The sequence below is a fragment of the Neltuma alba genome, unplaced genomic scaffold (assembly GCF_004799145.2).
Source record: "Neltuma alba isolate B1F8T4 unplaced genomic scaffold, ASM479914v2 tig00001522_pilon, whole genome shotgun sequence".
NCBI classification, from domain to species: domain Eukaryota; kingdom Viridiplantae; phylum Streptophyta; class Magnoliopsida; order Fabales; family Fabaceae; genus Neltuma; species Neltuma alba.
Window position 1 is genome coordinate 42,409 of NW_021632494.1, and position 18,292 is coordinate 60,700.

An 18,292-nucleotide genomic window follows, 5' to 3' on the forward strand; every position below is an offset into this window, starting at 1 on the left:
AATTGTAACTTAGGTCCTCTTTTTACAAAGAGGAAAAGATGGGAATTACTGTATATAAGGTTAAAAGGAAATAATATAATTACTAAAAGATGCCAGTAACAATCGAGCATCATTTGATCTTATCATTATTTTATGAATTAAAACTTGTCATTCGTTTTATTATAAAACCTGTTGGTCGTTTCATTTATTCCTTGCATGGGACCACATAGTGATTTTCTTTAAAAAAAAAAATTATCCAGGTGTTCTTTTTATTTTTTTGTCCTTTTATTATTCATCAACTTATTTTAACTTGCAATCCAGTTGTTTCTATTGAAAAAACACCCAAAATTTATGAATTCTAATTTGTTCACTGTGCGAAAATTGAACAACTTAATCCATTCCATTACTGGTTTATACAACCTTACAGGTTCTTTTTTTTAATTAGAAAAAAAAAAAATGAGACGAGATTATAAGTGAGATCCAAGCCGCAATTTTTTACGGACTTTCAATGGAGTTTTTTTTAATTAGAAAATCACACTTTCTTGCCTCCCTGAAACGACCACGTTTCATGGACCAGTGCGATAATAACATCCGAACGCTAGGACGCGCACTGGTCAAAATCTAACATGGCTGACTTAACACCGGGTGTGCGACGCTGCTTATTTTATTTTTTTTAACTTATTTTTCAAACAGAAATATTTTTTAACAGAAATTAAAAATTATTGATTCATTAAGATAATGCTCAGTTCAACGAAAGCGACCTTATAATAATAAAACAAAAGGGCCATTTCACGCTCGCCAAGAAATAATTACGAGCATTAACTATTGACTATCGTACTAATTATATTTTGTGTTTATTTTTTTTTTTAATCAGGCACACATGTCCCACAATGCATGCATCTTTCATTAGGCATACACACACACCACGCGCGCGCATTTCGTGGAAATAATAGTATACTGACATTAATATAAGATTTATTTAATAAATTTGATTAGATTAAAAAATTTAAATAAATAAATTAATTATAAGAAATATGACATATTTTTTTAAAATATTATAATTATCTTTCTTAATATCATCTCTCCTTTTTCTATTTGATTATGGTTGAGGAAGTATACATAGGGGTAATTTAGAAAAAATTAATGAATATGAGAAATAGGTCTTATATTTAAAATCAAAATTAACTCAATAATTAGGTCCTATATTAAGAACCGGAGGAACACTTGATATTTTATTTGGTACTGTTGACTCGTAGAATTTCTTTTTATTTCTTTGGCTTTAATTTCTAATTCCATTATTCCACGTCTTTGACACTACTTCCTATTTTCAATAGACTTTTTCCTTTTTCGTGGCCAGCCATTGTTGAATAGACTCGGAAGAAGTTTCCTTCGGACCAAAATTTAGCATTATATCAAATCATAGTAATGAAACTAAAGGGAAAAAAATATGCAATTTTTTTTAAAGAAACCTATATATCTCTCTTACTCTCAATTATTGATCGCTTTTAGAGTTTTCTTCGTTGTTGCTGAAATTTATTGATGGCAATTTTCAACAAGCAAGAAAAAAAAAAAATCAATGGTTATATAGCCATAAACCTTTACCGTTTATCTTCTACTCAGCAGAGGCTATCTAAAATCACACAGAGTACGACATAAATTATGAATTTTAAGACAAGTCTAATGTGGTTAGCTTTATATACCTTTTTTTTTTTTTAAACCAGCGGTTAGCTTTATATACTTAATACTTGTTTTTGTACAATTAAATCATAACAAGTGAATTTAAAAAAATTTTAAATATATGTTATAGAATAAACAATTATATAAAAAAAATTAACATGCGTTGAAATGATTGGATACAAAACTAATTAAATATATGTTTTATAAAAAAATTTATTACTATCTTACTTATTAGGGGTAAAACCCTGTGCAAGCACATTCTTTTAATATATTCATAGACTTGATCGACTTAAAAACCAGAAGTATGGTCTGAGCTTAAAAAAAAAGGTCTAGTTTTTATTCTATAAAAGTAATCAATTTCATTGAAAATATTCATGAATAAATGAATGACATTTAGGTCATTTCTAATTTATGAATATATAAAAATCATAGCGAATTAATTATAAGTCATAGTGACTTTGAAGTCAAACTACGAAAGCTTGTAATCAAATCACTATAAATAATGTGTGTACGAAATTTCAGCAATGGAGCTTCCACGGCGACGACTTGGACCGATTCAAACACACTGATATCAGTCATATCACATTAACTAGACAATTAATTCTACTAAAACTATTCAAGTGATCAGGTCAGTAGCTAGGCACACAAACATAATGAATTAATTAGGCAATATTTTTGGTACAAAGGAATTAATTGGCTACTTTCAAAATGTAAAATACTCATGTTTATGTGTGGTTTTCAATAATTAGTTTTATTTGCAATTCCCTTTAATATAATATTGTATAGTTTTTATACAGGTATTTTGACCATAAATTCTTGTGAAGATGATTCTAATGGGCCTTAGATGTAGGAAATTTGATTACGTTTGGTAGGAAGTATTAAAAATGAGGGATAATGATTGAAATTGTGGGTGAAAACATATATTAAAAGGATACTTAATATGAGTGATTTCTTATCATATAAGATTAGGTAATCCCATATAGACAAGATTGGAGAATATCACCTCCCCTTATTATAAGATCCTTTTAACTAAATGATGCAGTTTAAAAAAACAATTAAAATTAGTCCAAAACAATTAATATGTAGTAAATATAATTTTTTTTCCAAACATACCCTTATTTATAAATGGGCAAATATGAGAGAGTAATAGTAAAATAAATGAATAAAGAGAATGTATTTAATGTATTAAATTAGGGATAAAATATGTAATAATATATTAAATATTCAGACAAACTCAAAGAGGATCTTATAAAAAGAGGCAGATCCATTCAAAAAATTGGTTCTTATAATAAGGGACGAAGGGGGTATATAGGTTTGTCTAATTCCAAGTATCATACAATTACTCATAATAAACACCCTTTTAATATAGTTTTATTCTTTCAGTCTCAATCCTTATTCTTTATTTTTAATGTTTCGTACCAAACGGAACCTTAGTAACTACTTCCAGTCCTGATTATAAAATTTTATTTGTAGACTATAAACGAGATTTTATAATTAGGATCGAAAGTAGTAATTTGCAAATGTTAGAAGATTAATTAAGTTAATCATTTATTAAAAAATGTGTATCACTTTCTCTAAAATATCTTCTTTTTTATAATTATTTACAATGGAACTAGATAGAATTTTTCTTCATATGTTAAAAAGGATTATAAATTTTAAAATAAAATAGATTGGGGTTTTATTTAAGATTAAAATAAATCCTTCAATTAACTTGTACATTTATGAGCCATGGGAGTAATATTTATCATTACGTTATTTGCAGAAACACACAATTCCTTAAAAGAGAGTATCAATCAAAATTATTGAGAAGGATGGGGTCTCCGAGCAATGCATCCTTGATGTTGAACATTTCCTGGGGCATTTCATTTTCATGCATGACGTCATCCTTGTTGTAAATCAAAGTCAGCAATTTGGCCATCTTCCAGAACACCTTTTTCACTTCTCCTGGAACCACACTCCCTCCTTTCTGCAAAACTACTCTCACAAGCTCCTTCCTTTTCTCATCAATCTTCACTTTGATCTTCTTTATGATCTCTTCCTCAGTTACCTCCCCTGATCCATGTATCACTTCCAATGCAACTGAGTTCAGTTTTCCTTGTTCTCTTTCCCTCTGCAAACACCATTTTCAACTTCATTAATTACCCCCTAATTAATTAGCACAGCACCTCAAAGGTATTATCACAATATAATGTCTGGTGTAAATGAACTTGACTTGATATGAGAAAGTGAGAAGTCTCACATCGCATAGAGTTGTGTTTAAAAAAAGTTACATAAATGGAAAGATTCATAAACTCACGTTACTTTTAAGTTTTGAACTAAGATGTGATGTGGAACTCACTTATATATAACATATTTTTGCTGTGGGGCCTGACTGGATTCTTCTCTTTTTCAGGATGCTCTCTGGGCCCCACATTATTAATCCTAATTAATTTGTTTGTGGTGGTGTGGAGGGATGAGGGTTAATTACCTTGTAGCCGTTGACATCATTGAGTAATCTGCCATAAAAGCTAAGGATCTGAAAGAGTTGATTGTATTCTTCACTCTCAATGGTCTCATGGGGAAGCTTAGGCCCAACAAGATAAAGACTTGGAAGGACGATCACTCCCATAGCCAGTGATATTATTGAATTAGGTTCATACTCTTCCATGGTCGGCACACCTTTGTTCCTCGACCACTCAGCTTCCTTCAGAAACGACCTCAACACATCCACCCACTGCAAACAAAACGACATCGATACAATTCATCAAGCACATTGGGATGCAAACTATAGCCACTAAAATAGACGATAGATCATGTTCATCTCATACAATTTGAAGTGAATCATATATAAGTAGTGCGACTTTCTGTCGTATATTGTGTTTGGGACGTGAGATATATATATAATCAATGGACTCACAAGCTGAATCAAGTGGTTCAGAACGGTTCGTCCTTGAAACTTAGAAGCTTGCTCTGCAATCTCACAAATGGTTTCCTTGAGAGCTAAGAATAATATCTTCACTGTCTCAGAACAACTTTCTTTGCTCACATCTACGTCCCACCTGTGAACATTATATATGGCAATATCAAAGACTATTTCAATATCACAACCAGATCGATCTGGTGAAAATTCAGAAGAGAACGCAAGCTAGCTAATTAATTACGTCTCCATCAAGCGTAAAAGATCAATCTGTTCCTCTTGAGAACCCCAAACATCATAGAGATCATCAGCGACGTAAACAAGCAAGCCATTCTTGGCCCAAGCAAGGCGTGCTTCGCTAAGTTCTGGGCACGAATGGCCTCCTGCTGCTGTCATGAACGAATATCCCAGTTTAGTATTTGACACTGGAAAGTGTAGTTTATCCAGTCCACTCCCCATAAACCACCTGATCAAACACACATTATATTAATCACTTAAAATGAACACAATATGTACTCAAAATTTAATTTTTTCCCCCGTTTATTGTGGATACTCACTTGCTGAATTGCTGCAAGTCCTTTTGGTACATGGATAAACCCTGGTTAAAATCTTGCGCTGCCAGCTCCAACATATCCGTGCTTGTTCCCACGTTCAAAAGACTGATTTGAGGGAGCCAGAGCCACAAAACAAGTGGTGAATTTTTAAAGATGAAGCAGCAACAGAGTGTGTGTCTATATATATATATATATAGAGAGAGAGAGAGAGAGAGCAAGAAACAAACATATATATATATTATTCATACCTATATGAAGTTTTCAGAAGTCTCTTTTCGTCTATCTTGTTATTCTCTATAGATGTCCTGCTTAATATGCGATCCAAACTAATATGATAAGGAAACTTCATAGCATAATGTACCTGAAACATAAAACGTTTTCTTCTTCATTTTGGAGGTTTTTACGAGATCAGAGATAGTTAAGTAATGAACTAATCAAAGTGAGATTATATTCAATATTGAAGGTTTCTATACCTCATGATCAATATTGCTAAAAGGTTTATGAGAGTTCTCTGAGGAAGACGACAGATATTCCCCCAGGAATTGTTTTGTCCACAAGTTTTGTTCCTCTAGAACTGAATCATTTGAATGTAAAACTATCTGTGAAGACTTATGTAACTCCAAAATAGAACCAACATCCTTCAAATATCCTTGAAGAGTATTACTGAACTTGTCTTCTGAGAAACGATTCATTTCATCTGAGGACACAAAATTAAATTATTCATATCAGAGTTACTTCCATGTAGTATTATTTTTCATTACTAAATTAAGAATATATATATTTAATCATATATAAGAACAATGATCAGAAATGTTATAAAACCTGAAGAAATGTCATAACCGTGAAGGCGTAATAAACGAAATGCCACAGCACATGTGGTTGGCTCTAAAAATATATCCTCATCATCTTGCTGCCACAATCTGTTGCATTATGCAATTTGTTATTCAAATAATACAATTAATTTGATTATTAAAATTTTCCAATGAATTATTATACCTGTATGTTTCATCCAACACACTTTGAATTTCTTCCTGAAAATGACGATCAATACCCAATTTTTGAAGACAATCAACCAAGTGGAGTTGTGCAGACACATCCAGGGGATGAACAGTAGGAACTGAATATACAAAGGATATTAATTAATTAGCTAGTGCAAAATTGAAATTAAGATTAATGAGAAAAACCTAAGGAAAAAATAAATTAAAGGTGGAAAGTGACAAACCAGTATTATCATATTTATTGAATATTGAAAGCAGATAATCAAGACACTGGGAATTGTTCAGGTGGGTAAAAGCAGATGCTGTAGTGGCTGGTGAGTTGAATAAAGATCCATTTTTCCTTTGATATCTCATAGCCATTTCCCAATTCTGTGACTTTCCTAATCCTTCTGAAATATATGCTAAATATGCCTTCCATCCTTCTGAATTGGTTTCCCAGCCTCTGTTTTTATAACAATTATTGAAAATAAAAGTGAAAAAAAATAACACACAAATTAACATTTAAAAGAAAATAATTAGGATGATTCATATTTATTTGTTGATTTCACAGAGTACCTATATTTATTTACTGCTCAAGACAAATTTAAACCATTTATATTTAATTAATTAATTTCATTGCAATGTTTTGAAAATTTTTTTATTCAATCTAAACGATAAAAAGATACATACCTTTTGAGCTCCAATTCTCTTTTTTGAATGAGTGACTGCAAATGCCTTCCTCCAGCAAGAAGATTTAGATCCAATTTTTGAGCAGACTCAATTAAATTAGAAAAGATAATATCAAATCCAATTGGAGAGTATTGTTTATCATCATGAGCTGCAGCAATATTTGACTCAATATATTGAAGTCCTTCAAAAAGAAAAGAGAACCATCCAATTAGTCAATTAACTAGCACTAAGAATTTTCAAGAAGTGGGCAACTATGCATTAAAAAAAAAAAGAATAATCTGTAAATAATACCTCTGTTAGTTTGTTGTTCACCAATATTCCAATGCTTAAGTGCAATAACACAAGTTAAAGTAGATAAAAGGGAGTCTTTAATAAGCAACTCGTGACGATCAGAAAGACCCCATGACCCATCATTTTGTTGGTTTTCTAATAACCAATTTAGGGTTTGAGGGAACAAAGGATTTTCTGGAGAAGAAGGTGATGGTATCATTGCCACCCAAGCTGTGTCATAAGAAGATGCAGACAATTCAACCTTATCAAACATCTTCTTTATTCTCTCTTTATTCCCCTCTAATACCTGCATGTAATTCAATTCACCATTTTATTGTTTATTTTTTAGAAAAATTAATTGGCATATTAAAGTTTAAATTTGATTCAAATCGTATATATAAAAGAAATATAGAGAAGGTTGATGATGATATGTTAATGAAGTTACAATATTGCCAGGTTTGCTCTGAACTTTGTCCTTTGCATTTGATCCGACCGAAGTCGCTGAGGAATGAAAGTATACAAAAGACGTTAGTTTTGTCAAACTTGCATTAATTCTATGCATTGCATCAAGTTCAAAGAGTGAGCTATGCTATTTAATTACAAATCTATGAATTAATATGGTTTGTTAGTGTTTTTAAATTTACATTAATATTTTTATGAATAATTATGTTAACATACAGTCAACTAAACTTGGGGACTAGTTCATTCTCCAATAGAAAGAACAATTCAATGTTCAAAGAAGGAAAGAGACATCAAAAGACAAAGAAGTCACAAATTAGAGGATTAATTTACTTTCCAGCCTAAATTATACGTTACAGAAAACATTAGAATAGTCAGAGGCAAGTTGCACTATACTTGTCTCCGTCCACGCTTTGAATATGTGCTCTTCCACGTTTTATTTCAAATAGAATAATAAAGCACATAAATATTTGTAATTAAACTATCATTAATTAAAAATGAGTTACGAGTATTATTTTGTACATTATTATATTTATATTATTTCAATTAAATGTCATAACACGTTTATAAAAAAAATGATCATATATAATTTTCCCCTTACAATTCATTATTATAATTAACAAATAAGTAACACAACGTTATGAAACTAAAATCATTCAGGTATATATAAAACCCATTCTCTCACCATACCCAAAGAAAAGAAGGAGAGAAAAAACACCGTCATCTCAAACCAAATTGAATTCTCTCCATCTATTGATTTATACAACGAAATCATAAACAGTGCTACTTGTTTTCTAGATTCTATGCAACTTTCAGTTCCTACAATATAATTTTCATAAATATAGAAGATAGATTTCACGAATTAGTCGTTCAATATATATATATATATTTATATTCTGCTAGTGGTAATCTTAATATGAAAACACAGACAATTACATGATGAGGTGAATCTTCTCAAGTGGGAACAGAGTTGTTCCATCATCCACACGTTTCACAGTAAAAAGAGCAGGATTCAGAAATAGCGAAGATGGAAGATGATGAAGATGGAGTCCATCAATCATAACCCAAAACAAAAGTTTCATTTCGATGCTTCTTATGAATCATATCAATTATATGTATTGGTTCCTTCTTTAAAATTGAAATCACAGAGAGAGAGAGAGAGAGAGAGAGAGAGAGAGTTGGAACCTGGAGAAACCGAAGGAGCAAAGGAGGGGCGCGACAGAGACATTATGGTTGCTTTCTGATAACACCAGATGCACCAAAGTGTTCGTGCTCTTTTATATATTTTTCGTGCGTGTGTGTGAAGGAGATGAAGATAACAGTTTTTTTTAGGAGTCCAATTATAAAAATTATAGTCAAGCAAACAAATAGGATTGTGTAGAAGAGATTTATTAATTAATACTCTCTCCCAGCATATATATATAAGATATAGTGTTTGGAGCATGTACGATCCTACTTTATAAGATATACTCCTCCGGTGTTGTCCTTAGTGTAGGATTTAATTTGACAGTTGATATTGGTTCTATATATAAAATCTATTTCACATATTTATTAATTTTTTTAAATTAATTTATTAATATTTCCTCATCAATAATCAAGTAGGAGTAAAGAGAAAAATTAAAAAAGATAATTATGATGTTTTAAAAAAAACATATTATATTAACTAATTGAACTAATATCTTAATCTACTCAAATTAGTTAATTGGGTCTTAACATACCGTGGAAGTACTTAAAAAGTGCCTGAAATTATAATATTTTTTTTTCATTTTTATCCCCATTAATTATGTTTTATATTAGTTCATTAGCTCTCTGCCTTTTTTTTTTCCCTCTCAATTTTCTTCTCACTCACTCTGTCTCTTTATAAAAGGTATCGTTGAAAAATAAATTATAGTTTTACATATATATTTATTTTCTTCAATAATTTTAACTAACTTTTTTTCATTTGCATGTCAACTAGCTCTTATTAGTTTGTTATACTACCTCTGATTCTTAATATAAGAACTCGTTGATTAATTTGAGTAAATTAAAAAAATTAGTTTAATTAGTTATTTGTAGTAAATAAATGCTGTCTTTCCTAAAATATCTTTACTAATCAAATGTATTAACTAGAACTATTGTTATTACAAAGACGAAGTTGCAAAAAAATATATAAATATAAGAACAAAATAGATTGACGTTTTATATTTAGGATTAAAATAAAATTAAACGACTTTTTATATTAAGTGCGAAGGTAGTATTATGTTTATGAGTGCTTAATTTTTTTCCCCCAAGTATTTCAAGACGATGAAACAAATTTGCAATTGATCAATCGAAGAAAAGTTCACTCTGTAAGGAGCTAGTCAAACTCTTCATTTGACCTAAAACAGTCAAGTTGACGATTGATTTAATTAATTAAAACATCTTTGAACTTTTTTCCCCAAAAATGCAAAACTAACAACTCCAAGAGCGAATAGTTCGTCGTCTGATTTGATAATTAATTGCTCCGTGTGAGTCCAGCTAATGTACGTCAACCAGCAGCCATCTTCATCATGAAAAAAATTAGAGCAATTAATTCCCCTGTAATATATATAATGATGTTGATTCATTGTTGAAAATTTTACTTTTAAAATATAAAAAAGCACTTAAATTCAACTTTGACTTTAATAATTATTTTTAGAAATAAAAAATTATTTGCAAGTATTTAAACTAAGGTTTGCAATCAGTAAGTTTAAAACTTACAACTATTTTCACATGTTAAAATAAAATATCTCTTCAAAAGTAATGGGATTAAGTTTAGTAGAAAGAATTAGTCCTTTATAACATGATAAATTATGGTATAAATGTTGTTGAGAGAAATACTCATTTAGTATCTTATAACACTTAGATTCAAACAGAAGAATATATGTGCGTGGGGAAAAAAACCTTTCTGATCAAAGCAGATAACGCACTTTTCCACCATTAATTTCCACTTATTTAGAAAAATATTTTAGTCTAGTCGCATGTTTTACTAGGCCAATTAATGAACTATTAGGGCGACGGCATGGCCACGTCACATATGTTGACCCCATGATTCTGGGCAAATTAATTTGTCGTTTTTGCCCCGTTGATCAAATAAAGTTCTATTTTAGGAAACTGGTTCATACGGTCAAAGCCGCCAGGGAAGACTTTTCCACCAAAAATTAATTTCCACAATCAAGGAAGAAAACTCCACATACATAAATAAATAAATTCACTCAATTATTTATTCAAAAAATACGCCAGTCACCACCTCACTTTAATTTTGAAATATTTCAATTGGGAAAAATATTTCAAATCATCCATAATCACCTCCTTCAGTTCCCCAAAAAAAAAAGAAAAAGAAAATTCATGTCACATGAGAGTAAACCAGACAGATAATTCAACTGTAGGACTGTCTTGCTTTTATTGCTAGAAATAAGCATTTAAGTGTACCATATTCAATTACTCTGAACAAAAATAATAGTGTGCCACCTTGGCTCGGAAGGGATCTCTCTTCTACTCTCTCTCCTCTACCCTCCTTTTCTCTTTGTTTTATCATCATTGGATGTTCAGACTTAACATTGTATGAAAATAAATATTATTGTAATTTTATTTCAAAATATATCAAAAAATTTAAACTGTTAAAATATAATCCAAATAATTCATAACTGTAAAATTTTTTAAAAATATACTTTATAATAGTAATAATAATGGATTAAAATTTAACAATTTAAATTTATTTATCTTTTTTAATCTAAAATTATAATAATATTTATTTTAATAAAATATTAAATCTAAATCAATAAAATTTCAATCCAGTAGTGGTAAAAGGAAGAAGAGGGTAGAGGAGGGAATCCTAGTCTAAATCTATTTTACATATTTGTTATTATTACCCAATCACAAAAGAGTAACTACTACCTTCGGTCCTTAATATAAGACCCCATTTGACTTTTTATTTGGTCCTAATTATAAGATCCCAATCTATTTTTTCTATCATATTTATACATTTTTTTTCAAGATAGTCCTTCTAATAATGATAGTTCTAACAAATACACTTAATTAGCAAGGATATTTTAGGAATGACAACATTTATTTATCACAAATAACTAACTTAACTTACTTCCTTAATCTCCTCAAATAAATCAACTGGGTCTTATAATTAGAACCGGAGGTAGTATTTCGCTATCTTCTTCATTAAAGCAGTAAACACAATATTTCTTATCTACAAAATCAAATTAATTTATTTCTTTTTTTTTTTTAACTTTATTTCGTGCTAACCGAATAAGCCTTCGACCAAACATGGGAAACAGGAAGAAAAGGAAATGAAAGGAAAATCATCTGTCTCTCCATTTCAAAAAAGGGAAACAAGAAACCTCACTTGACTCTTTCTATTCCTTCTATACAAATCTACCAGAGCCAGAAGAGGAAACAAGAACCCTCCTTTTTCTCTCAAGTTTGTATAAGAAAACGACTGCTAGAAATACTGGATACTATTTCTCACACGCAACACATGTTTACATTAATGAAGCATAGAAGACCCAGACAAAAGATGATAATATCATGTGATTGCTTAAGCGAATCCAGCACGTATAAGCAACATAGATACACACAAAACCTGACACAGCAAAATAAGCAAGCCTTGAATCTTGGAAGGTAACTAGTAAATTAGGATCTCTGCTTATTGCCCACCAGGACTCCTATTCCATGACAGATATGATGGATCTCCAAGTTGCCTAGAATCACAGTGAGATGCAGACAGATTAGGATCTTTGTAAACAATGATTAGGGGAAAGAAATAGCCATTCAGAAAACTACTGAACAGAATCTGACAGATATGAAATTTGGAACACAATCAACGTTAATAGAGGAAAAATGACAGTTGATGTAGAATATACCTTATGTGAACCTTAGCATTTGAAATAGACTAAGATGATGATGGTCATTATCATCCAATAACTAGAACATAACAACAACAACAAGCCTTATCCCACTAGGTAGGGTCAGCTATATGAATCACACGACGCCATCGTGCTCTGTTAACAACCCAGTCCTTAGATATGTTGCTGACCAAGAGGTTTTGTTCAATGCCAATAACTAGAGCATAGTGGAAATAAATTTTATAAAGAATCTTCTGGTGGTTTTCACATTATGATGCTTCCTCATTTAGTTATATTATCTGAGTTCTGGTCAGAGCAGATACTTCAAAGCCCGCTTGGTAGAAAAGGATGATGGAAAGGGGGGATGAGAATGATGAAGCCCCATCCCGTACACATAATGTTCAAACACAATAAAAATAATAGCCTTGAAATAGTATGACTTCTTATTATTATTATTATTATTATTATTTTAACTTTCCATGCATTTTAAGTATTTACCTTGGCTTGATCAAATATATGATAGTAAAAGTCATGGCCAGAAAGAAGCACAGTCCTCCAACAGACAGATATGCAATGCCAAGAAAGTTATTCTTCCCACCAAGCCAAGTAGTAGTTGACAGTACAAGCGTCTTCTTTCCATTAAAACTGTATGTGTTGTAATTGTTCTTCACTGTCACATGTATCTGGTCACCTGCCTTGAGGTCAACCTCTATTCGTCCGTACAGCTTCCTAAAAGTTGGAAGAGCAGCAGTTCGCATCCACACAATAAGATCCTCTTGCTCACTCAGCTGTTAAATACAACATCCAAAAAAGTGAGCAACTTATCTCAGTATGCAAATTATAGAGAACATTAATGACAACTTTGAAGAATGCAATATACTGCAAGTCACAAAAAATGACAAGGGAATCAGTGCAGAATATAATATAGCAAAAATTAAACTAGAAGTTTAGATTAAATGAAGGTGGGTAAATAAACATGTACAAAATTTTTACATTAACAAAAGTTTTTAGTTTATTGCAACATATAATTAGACAGGTGACACGTTCAACTGACCTCTCTTTTGCTCATTAAATATTCCCTAAACCCAAAATTCTGACCCTTCAAAAGCTGATAAGTTGGTCCTCGTGGCAACAAAAGATCTCAACTGATACGATCAATTGTTGGTCATTTATGCTTCTCATTTACCAAATATATTCTATGCTTTTCAGGAATTTCCAGGTAACTTCTCCGAATAAATTAGTGTAGTATTAGTCAGTCAATGCTACGCCCAAATTATATAGCCAGTTGACAGTCCAATCCAAACACCTTAGAAAATGTTATATGAATAGTTTTATTCAATCAAAAAGCAATAAGAAGCTTCAAAATTGGTCACACATGCACACAACAGATAGCGTGATCCGTAAACATCAGTGCAACCACTAGATGCCATATTCCTACATATTCTCAAATTACTGCACTAGACCCAGTAAACAAAGAGGATTATACAGACAAATAGTCGCTTCATTCTCTTAAACCCCCCAACCCAACACACACACAAAATACCCCAAACAAGGGGAGATGCTTCATTCAATAAAAGAGTTTTATAATATGACTTACAGGTATGGATTCATTGAGACGCGCGCCACCTATAAGAGAGCCATTCTGAAAGTTTATGGGAAAGACATCTTTTCCAAATTTGTGTTCCCTATCACTCTTCCAGGAGATGCCTTTCTTGTTCACCGCCAAAATATTGTTTTCACGGGAGAAGTTATATGTATCATTGAACAAACTCCAAGCTATAAGACCACATGGTACAATGGCTCTGCCATCGGAAAGATCTTCAGGCTTACAATATTCAGTTACATTCCCCTTTTTGGGATCTCTCAACTGCTCATCATTTCGGCTTTTAACATACCTGAATGATACGAAGTCAGCCCTAGAATAGTTGCTATTATAAAAATTGAATTACATGGATTATCTTCCATCATTAACCAGAAACATCCCAACGCTAAGACTGAAATTTAGTGACATATATAATAAAATGACATGAAAGTTTATAACATGTTATGGAGATAAGATCTTTACATGGATGTTGCTTAAAACCTTAAGTTAGAAGACAGAATCAGAGCTATAGGTCAAGGCTTATAACTATCTTTCACTAACTATATATATTCTTCACAGCTTAGATGATTGGTTAAAAATGAACTTCCCGATAGTTCTTGGACAATTTAATTTTATTCCTTCTATTTCCATTCTTGGACAAAAACTTGTTGTTTCCCGTAACCAAGGGCAAACAAATAATTAGTTCTTGACACAGTAGTTGAAAAGATTGATAACATTAAAAATTAGTATAGACCATAATTCAAAGTTTCAACATGAATTTGAAGAACCAATTGCCATCCATATTATATAAAAGTAAGCAGATAAATTAGGGATACTCTCCATTATTTTCTTTATATTTATATTTATATAAGCATGTGTTTTCAGTTAACTTTGTGAACCCTTGGGTGTCTTGAAGATGTTGTGATTGAATATTACAAGAGTATTTGTTTTCTCCCTCTTTCTCCCTCTATCTCCCTCTATCTCTCTGTTCCTCCTTTGTTCCACTCTATATCCCCATTTCTCCCTTCCCACCCCCGTACCCCACTTCTTCTATTTCCCCCTATTTCTCCCCTTTCCACAGTTACCGAGTGATATAAGAGCCTCCCAAATCCGAACAGGCATGCAGCTACTATACCTTCAAGAAAGCCCCCAAACCAACAGGACTTGAATGAAACTTAGTGGAAAACTCAGTCCTTTATTACTTACAAGAAGTTAGTTAGATGTTAAAAAAGTTAGAGCATAATCTTGACAGAAGCGTCTTAAAAAGGTTGTTCACATCAACAGCTTCTACAATAGCACCCCCTTTCCGTCTCAAAGAAAATGTTTTTCATCAATTTCAAAGGGAAATAAGTAAGCTCTGTAGTGTGATACCAATCTGCAGCAGGAAATGTGAAAATGGGAAAACAACCAGCGATAATTGACAAAATGTTTTCATACGAACACTTACTGCTTAAAATTATATATATTCTCAAACATGCGTGTGGGTGATAAAAGGGTCACATACCGCCGATGATTCTGGTAGAAGTTGTCAAGCTGATAGTAAACATATATTGGTGACTTCATATTTTTTGTGACCTGCTTAAAAGTAAATATAACAACATTACAGTGTGAATTCCATTATCTATTAAGTATTTTAACAGAACTTATACTATGACCAGCAACACATCCTCTCCCTACCCCCTGAATAGTTAGAAAACATGTATTCTACAAGGAAAAGTTCTACTATGGCTCCCCTAAAAATAGTAACGTCCAGATGGTTCCCAAAACGTTAAGTTTTGTATATATTATCTTGATATTAATCGACCTGAAATGACAAAAATATTACTGATTGTTACTTACTATTTACATATGGCTTTCCAAAACATTAAAGTTGGTAGCATGCATATGATGATCTTTATATAAATTTACCCTAGACAAAAATGTACACCTTTAATCCTAATTATAAGACCCATTTTATAGTGTAACTTAAGTATAAGACCCATTTTGTAGTATAAATTATTACACTACAAATGGGTCTTATATTTAGGATCGAAGGAGCATTATTGATTGTTACTTGCTATTTATCAACAATAAGCTACATCAACTAAAGTTTTCAAGAATAATATGAGTAAGAAAAAAACCTCCGAGAAACTCACTCTATAATTTAGCTATAGGAAATTTAGGAAAGTAGAATCACATAAAAGACTTTTCCTTCCACTCTCCTGTTTATGCAGAGACTAAAATGAGAGTGAGAATCACCAAGTTCACTAATCTCTCTCTCTCTCTATTCCCCCCCCCCTCCCTTTCCTTTTCCTCATTTGTTTAGTCACCCAGCATTCAGTTTTTTAACTTTCACTTTAAGTGTTTTGTTTTATTATTTAATGGTTTCTACTTGCCCTTTGCATTACAAATCTTTAGTTCCTCCTCACATATCAGTCTGATAAAGTGCTCTAATTTTTTATTGGCATTAAATTATCAACATATTTTACTTATTTTCAATTAAAATTAGTTTTCTAAGTAAGAGAAAGTTGGCCAACAAGTGTGATAAGATGAAATGAAATGAGACCTATCATGCTCCATTTTTGTTGTTTGTTGTGGCATTGTCTCAATGGTGATGGCTGTGTGGATCACAGTGCACTATTAGTATCACAAAATTGAATGCAATGTATTATCTCTTTCACAATAGCCTATATACTTTATTATATATATTGCAATGCTATATCCCTAATATAGTGTGTATTCTATAATGCTCAAAATTTAACCAACAACATTTATTGTGTATTACATCCTGAAATAGTTTTGGCCCCTTCGAGCAAAAAGTTCTCCCCCTGCCCCTATGACAATGATGAATACAAAATGTTAAGAAGAAAGGGGAGCCAATGGGACTTACATTTAGTGTCCGCTTGCATGTTTTATCGACAGAGCTCTGAATGTATCCTACTTTGTTGGTCTTAAAGTTTTCTGGTATACAATCAGAGTCATACCTATCAATAATTTCAACAACCTGACAGATAATAACATAATCCCACTCAGCATCATACATAACAGAAAGCATGAACACAAAACATAACTACAGTTGCCCATACATCATTTGAAGCAAATAGGCAAGCAAATCCGATAGGAATGAAGAAAACAGTGACAATCAAGAATGATGAAATAACCTGCAGGGAAATAAGTAAATTAGATACTAATCATAAAAGTATGAATTCAAAATATATGGTGATTAAGATATTATAATGGGCAACTAATATGGAAAGGGTAGAGTTACCGCTCGCGGGGTAAGAATCGGCTTGCATGCTGGAAGTTCTTGTTGTGTAAACTTCGAATCTAAAAGAGAACTCTAGTGTCTAGTCAGTTAGGTTATATGTTGGTAGATTTAACCCCAAAAAAAAAAAAAAAAAAAAAAGCGACGCAAATGCAGCTGTCGTTAAAGCAGAAGATACTATCTAACTTGGAAGAACACCATTAGGACAACAAAACAATGTACATGTCATATACATTTCAACAACAAAGTTCAAATATTAAGTCTCAAAAGTTACAGTGGATGTTTATGCTCACAGATTAATCAACTATTTGGCACAATATTGCCTCCCCATTAAAAATTATGAGCTTGAGCAGCAGGTACAAGAACCTCTCTAGCACACACTAAGAATCAAAATAGGTGAAGCCAACATCCCAAACCGCCTCTCCCTCCTCTTCTCTCAGCACAATAACAAAATTTTATCACAAGTCGATATAGCAGACACACACTGGGGGCGTAAACATAAACATGATAATAGAACCATTCAAATGTCGGTATCTGCAAACTGAACTCTGGAAATCAAAAGAAACTATTCGAAATCAGTGAGTTTCAGAGATTAATACATTTGGGTCTCTTGGTATGTTTTCTGCCAATTGCTGCATCAGCGGATCCAGCACTTCCAGAACCTGTCGATGCCATATCCAAACCCAAAAATTCAAAGGCTTCTCCTTTTTCTCAACGCCGAAACAACAAACAGATGGGGATGGAAACCCCTCGGAATGTGGGGATGGGTAAACAGAAAATGCAATTGTGATGGGAGCAAATATGAGACTATGGTGAAGAGCCCTCTCTTGGGGATTCGGGTTTTACAAAGAAATGATAAATGAAGATTACAAAGGCCAGCCAATCACCACCCTCCCTCCCTCCCTCTCTGAGGAGAGAGACAGAAGCAGCTAAGGAACAGAGACGAACCAAAATAAAAATAAAATAAAATAAAAATGAAAGAAAAGAGTACGATACAATCCCGGCTTTGGACGGCTGCTTTTCATTCATTTTTTTTACTTTTTTAAGAAAAATTAAAAAAAAAAGACTGTTAGATTTTAAAATTTTAAATAAAAAATTATTATAAAAATAT

At 31.9% G+C, this 18,292-nt stretch overlaps 2 protein-coding genes and 2 long non-coding RNA genes across 5 annotated transcripts; all 4 read right to left on the reverse strand.

The window, feature by feature from the left end:
• Window positions 1-3,317: 3,317 nt before the first annotated feature.
• On the reverse strand, window positions 3,318-5,200 carry LOC114758350 (ent-kaur-16-ene synthase, chloroplastic-like). The gene is made up of 5 exons (XM_028947406.1): window positions 5,110-5,200; window positions 4,797-4,941; window positions 4,553-4,694; window positions 4,124-4,369; window positions 3,318-3,766 (listed from the first exon to the last, which is right to left on the reverse strand). The coding sequence occupies exons 2-5, from the start codon at window positions 4,802-4,804 to the stop codon at window positions 3,446-3,448; spliced, it is 717 nt and encodes a 238-aa protein (XP_028803239.1). The 5' UTR covers window positions 4,805-4,941; window positions 5,110-5,200; the 3' UTR covers window positions 3,318-3,445.
• A 751-nt stretch (window positions 5,201-5,951) lies between these two features.
• LOC114758368 (uncharacterized) lies at window positions 5,952-6,372 on the reverse strand. The gene is made up of 3 exons (XR_003741785.1): window positions 6,329-6,372; window positions 6,103-6,223; window positions 5,952-6,026 (listed from the first exon to the last, which is right to left on the reverse strand). It is a non-coding gene; the product is annotated as an uncharacterized LOC114758368 (long non-coding RNA).
• An 819-nt stretch (window positions 6,373-7,191) lies between these two features.
• LOC114758374 (uncharacterized) lies at window positions 7,192-8,729 on the reverse strand. Its single transcript, XR_003741786.1, has 3 exons — window positions 8,688-8,729; window positions 7,489-7,544; window positions 7,192-7,350 (listed from the first exon to the last, which is right to left on the reverse strand). It is a non-coding gene; the product is annotated as an uncharacterized LOC114758374 (long non-coding RNA).
• Window positions 8,730-11,799: 3,070 nt separating this feature from the next.
• Window positions 11,800-18,070, reverse strand: LOC114758338 (ALA-interacting subunit 3-like). 2 transcript variants are annotated; one of them, XM_028947397.1, is made up of 8 exons: window positions 17,781-18,070; window positions 17,185-17,256; window positions 17,003-17,077; window positions 16,807-16,920; window positions 15,442-15,512; window positions 13,953-14,250; window positions 12,854-13,143; window positions 11,800-12,211 (listed from the first exon to the last, which is right to left on the reverse strand). In XM_028947397.1, the coding sequence occupies exons 1-8, from the start codon at window positions 17,817-17,819 to the stop codon at window positions 12,157-12,159; spliced, it is 1,014 nt and encodes a 337-aa protein (XP_028803230.1). In that variant the 5' UTR covers window positions 17,820-18,070; the 3' UTR covers window positions 11,800-12,156. The 2 variants fall into 2 exon arrangements, with proteins under 2 accessions (XP_028803230.1, XP_028803224.1); XM_028947391.1 differs by having other exon boundaries at window positions 17,185-17,243; window positions 17,781-18,069.
• Window positions 18,071-18,292: the final 222 nt, after the last annotated feature.